Raw genomic sequence first — 4244 nt, 5'->3', positions numbered from 1 at the left:
AAATTTACATCCCTTAAGCCAAATATAAAGACCCAGTGAGGTATCCTGTTCCTGACAGCCCTCCCCTGTGCCTTCCAATGATGGAAACAGGCATGGGGACAGACATTTTGTCCACCTATTGAGAGTAGGAAGGGCTGTTGTCTTAGTCTGTTTTCTATTGCTATTACTGAATATGACAGACAGGATAGCTTCTGAAGAATAAAGGTTTATGCTTCTCATAGTTCTGGTGGCTGGGAGGTTGAGGGGCTATATCTGTTAAGATCCTTCTTGCTGTTGGGGACTCTGCAAAGTTGCAAGGTAGGATAGCATATCATTACATGTTGATATGGAGCATATACAAGAGACAGGGCCAAATTGAAACTCTCAAGATAACCCATTAATGTATTGATACATCTAAAATTGCCTCTAAAAGTTTTACCTGGCTACACCTCTTGATATTTCATAATTGGAATTAAATTTCAACATAGGTTTTGATGGTAACACACCATATGTAAACCATAGTAGGAATAGTCCCCTCAGTCTTTACTCAAGTGTCCTCATTTTGATTCCTGGGAGGGCCTGAAGCTCTACTCTCCTTTGAACTGAGAATGTCTCCTCATTGTAAATCCCCAAACTCTCTGAGGTTCAGTCAAAGGAAGAGAGGATAGCCTTATTTGGCCATACCTGCCTGTAGTCTCCTAAGACAGAAAACTGTGTCAGGCAAATTGAGGCCTTATTGTGGTTGCTCTCACCAGTCCTCACTCAAGTCAGGTTCCTCATCTGACTTATGGAAGGGCCTGTACAATTCCTCTGTCTTGGCTTGTTACTGCCCCCCCCCCAGAATAAAACCCTCATTTCTCTGCCCCCCTGAAGAAGAATTGAGGGTTGCCTTTGCTCTGCCTTACATCTATTTCCCAGGACTGACAGTGGAGGAATTATGTGCTACCACATTATTATGTTTCTTGGTTCACACCTTCTTTAGGATCCTACTCTGACTCCTGGTACAACTTGGAAATATTTCCTGGGCTGAATCAGCCAGCCGCAGACTAAGCATATCACTATCCTGAGTCCCCAGAGGTGAAAGTGAGAGTGAACCACATCTGGCCATGACTTTTGGGGGATTACAGCAGGGATTAGATTCCATAGGATTCTATTGTCTGGTGCTGATGATTCCATTAGTCCTTTTCCAGAATCTGGCACAGTCCCTCTAGTGAACTAACTCTGCCAGGGCTGGAAGTGGGTGGGTGACACAGCTAGTTATCCTCATCTGGAACTTCCCAAGGCTAAAAAGGGGATGGCATTGTGCTTTTCTTTCTCTTCCTGGTTGGGTGCTCCCCTCATTGCTCACTTAGTGTTCTCACACTGAATATTCTCATAACCTGAAGCCTATCCCCTCATACAACAACCTTTGATTCTTTGCCACCACCTAGGAGGAATAAAACTGCCTGTGGTCCAGCATGGCTGGACCAGAGGGGAAGGATTGTGTGATTGAGGGGTTCTTTTAGTACCCAGAGTTCTCAGCTTGACTCTTGGCATGACCTGGAAATCTTATTTGTGATAACTTGAGGGTGGACCCTTAAATCAATACAGGTAAAATGTAGAGCAAAATGATTTTGTGAGCAGTTGATCTTTCATGTTATCTGACATTTCATATGAACAAGGTAGTATCTTCACTGTTCTTTATATTCAAATTACACATATATTCAGCATTATAATCACTATAGCTAGGTATTCCAAATTATAATGCTTTGGGTATAGGGTACTTTTTATACTCTGAGCTACATTTAGGAGCAATGAGAAGAAAGATCACACCAAGGGGTGTCGTAGAAAAAAAGATGAACTACAAGTCTGATTAAGTAGAGGATGATTAGAAAATTGATGGACTAAGACAAATCCAGAATAGGATCCTAGTCCTAGCTCTGACAACTACTTTCCTGTGCACTTAAGAAACTTGCAAGTTACTCATCTGTGAAGTAACTCTGCTCAGGCCTGTCTTCCAAATAAATTTTGGTATGTATGTACTATATATAAAACTAGGTGGGTATGGAGGTGCAGACTTGTAATTCCAATGGCTCTGGAGGCTAAGACAGGAGGATTGCAAGTTCAAAGCTAGCTTCAGAAACTTAGCAAGGTTCTAAGCAACTTGGAGATACCTTGTCTCAATATAAAAAAGGGTTAGGGATGTGGCTAAGTAGTTAATAGCCAAGGGTCCTGGTACAAAAAAAAAGTTAAGAAATATCCAGGATCAATTATCATAGGATGATTTTATTTTAAAAATATTATTGTTTATTTTCTTAATGACAATGAAAAATTGTTTCAAATAACTTACAAACCTTTTATAAAATTCAGTCTTTGGACATTCTTGAATGTAGCAGCTTTGCTTTATAGATATTTTTAGTGAACTCACTCTGGCAAAAAATGAAAATTGAGTTTCATACAAGTAACTTAAACTGAGAAAATACCACCACCATAGAGATATTGTTTCTTCTTTTGTGTTTCTTTTCCTTTCTTTTATTTTTCTACACTACAGAGTAGAGGATATACCTTGTACTAGGATAAAACAAACAAAAAAATTCTTCAAAACATCTAAATAAATCAAGTATTTTTATTTATACTAAAACAATTCCAAGTATACCAAGAATTAAACATCTTTTACATTTTTTCTTCATAATATCATACACGATTTTTAATGTGGGGTTCTTTCACATTTCCTTGAAAACCCCAGTGCTGGTAACATGCTGACTAGTTCTGGATCACAAAGAAAACATGGTCTGTGAATTTTTTTTAGAACTACTACAACTGTACCTTCCAGACCCATTACACAGCCGTGAATGTGAGAGCCAGATAACTGACAAGGTTATAAACAGAAGCACAATAAATCTTCAATTAAAAGGAACAACATTGTAAAATAACAACCCAAATTAGATTTCTACTTATGCATAATAGGAAAAGAAGACCACCAACATTTTGCTTCCTCCAGCCCACTGCTCTCCATCCCACATAAAGCTAACTCCTCTTCAAATATACAGCAAACACCCGACCTCAGACACAACTAGATGTGAGACGGTCTGTGGGGCAGGACCTTGGAAACAGCCCTAGGCCTGGTAGGTGCACCCACTCTACCCACAGCTTTCTCTCTTGCTTTCTCCTCCTCATCTCTCAAAGCCTCCTCATACAGATTAGGGAAGGCATTAGGGTTGGTATCATTAATCTTGGCCAAAACCTCCAGGACCTTCATTTTGCTGGTTTCTGCATGGGCTCTGGGACCCCACAGGAATTCAAAGCTGGGAGGGTCACTACCAGGCACCTGGCGGTACTCCAGGTACTTTTTCTGCACTAAATCTTTGGTGATGAGCTTCCGGGGCTCCCCAAAGATCAAGTGCCTCCTCCCAGCATAGATCCCCAACACATTCAGGAATTCCCAGATCTCTGCCTCAGTGGCACGGTTGCCCTTCATGAAGATCACACCCAGGAGGGTCATCAGGAGACCGGTCTTGGGCAAGCCCCTACTGCCACTCAGACTTCCTTCACTGGAGAGCCCCAGCTTGCTGATAAGGAGGTAGGAGTGACTATTGGGATCCACTTCCTTCAACTCTAGGCCAAAGACCAGCTCCACACGCTCGGAGGTTCTCCTGAGGATCTCAGGGAAGTACTCCTTGTACTTCTTGTTGACCACCTTCAGCATATCTGCCTGTGTAATGGGCTCTTTTGTTTTATACTTCTCCAGCAAGTACTGCACCAACAGACTGGACTTCCTGGTGAGAGGATCTCTGCTTGAGCTCTCAGGAGAGGCTGCTGCCTGGGAGCTGCCTGGCATTCTCTCCTGGGCACCTGCTTCAGAGCTTTTGCAGGAATCACCTGCACCAAGAGAGCTAGAGGGTGGGGCTCTCTGAGACACCTGGCTAATGCCAGCAGCAGGGGAGCTGGGGAGTGCACCCTCACCAAGAGGAGAGGAGCAGGGAGACCCCACTTCCTCCTCTGCAGTGGCCTGAGCACCCCTGAGGCCCTGGGTCTCATCGCGGGCCTGCTGGCGCTTGGCTCGGGAACGCAGCTTACTCTTCTGACCCCTAGGCATGACTGTTGTCAGGGACAGCAGGCAAGGAGTGTTGGCACAAGGGATGGAAAGGCTGGGACCTGGATTGGGGAGAATGGCGACAAGTGAGCAAGGTCATCAGGAAGAGAGCACCCTGGCTTTAACCGAGGCCCCCTCTGCCGCTTTCCTTGAGGGGAGTGCTCCAGAGCAGTGGTGGGCTCCCTCACTACTT

At 43.9% G+C, this 4244-nt stretch overlaps 1 protein-coding gene across 1 annotated transcript; it reads right to left on the bottom strand.

Annotated features, from left to right (window-relative positions):
* Window positions 1-3031: 3031 nt before the first annotated feature.
* On the bottom strand, window positions 3032-4054 carry LOC114084418 (melanoma-associated antigen B2-like). Its single transcript, XM_027925516.2, has one exon. The coding sequence runs from the start codon at window positions 4052-4054 to the stop codon at window positions 3032-3034; it is 1023 nt and encodes a 340-aa protein (XP_027781317.2).
* Between the last annotated feature and the right edge of the window lie 190 nt (window positions 4055-4244).

Source organism: Marmota flaviventris, chromosome X (assembly GCF_047511675.1).
Source record: "Marmota flaviventris isolate mMarFla1 chromosome X, mMarFla1.hap1, whole genome shotgun sequence".
Taxonomy (NCBI): Eukaryota; Metazoa; Chordata; class Mammalia; order Rodentia; family Sciuridae; genus Marmota; species Marmota flaviventris.
The sequence above is the reverse complement of the archived record's forward strand: the minus strand, read 5'-3'. Positions and strand labels throughout refer to the sequence as shown.

Bases quoted from the DNA above. Each gene is read 5' to 3' on its own strand.
- LOC114084418 (XM_027925516.2), bottom strand. From the start codon at position 4,054: ATGCCTAGGGGTCAGAAGAGTAAGCTGCGTTCCCGAGCCAAGCGCCAG.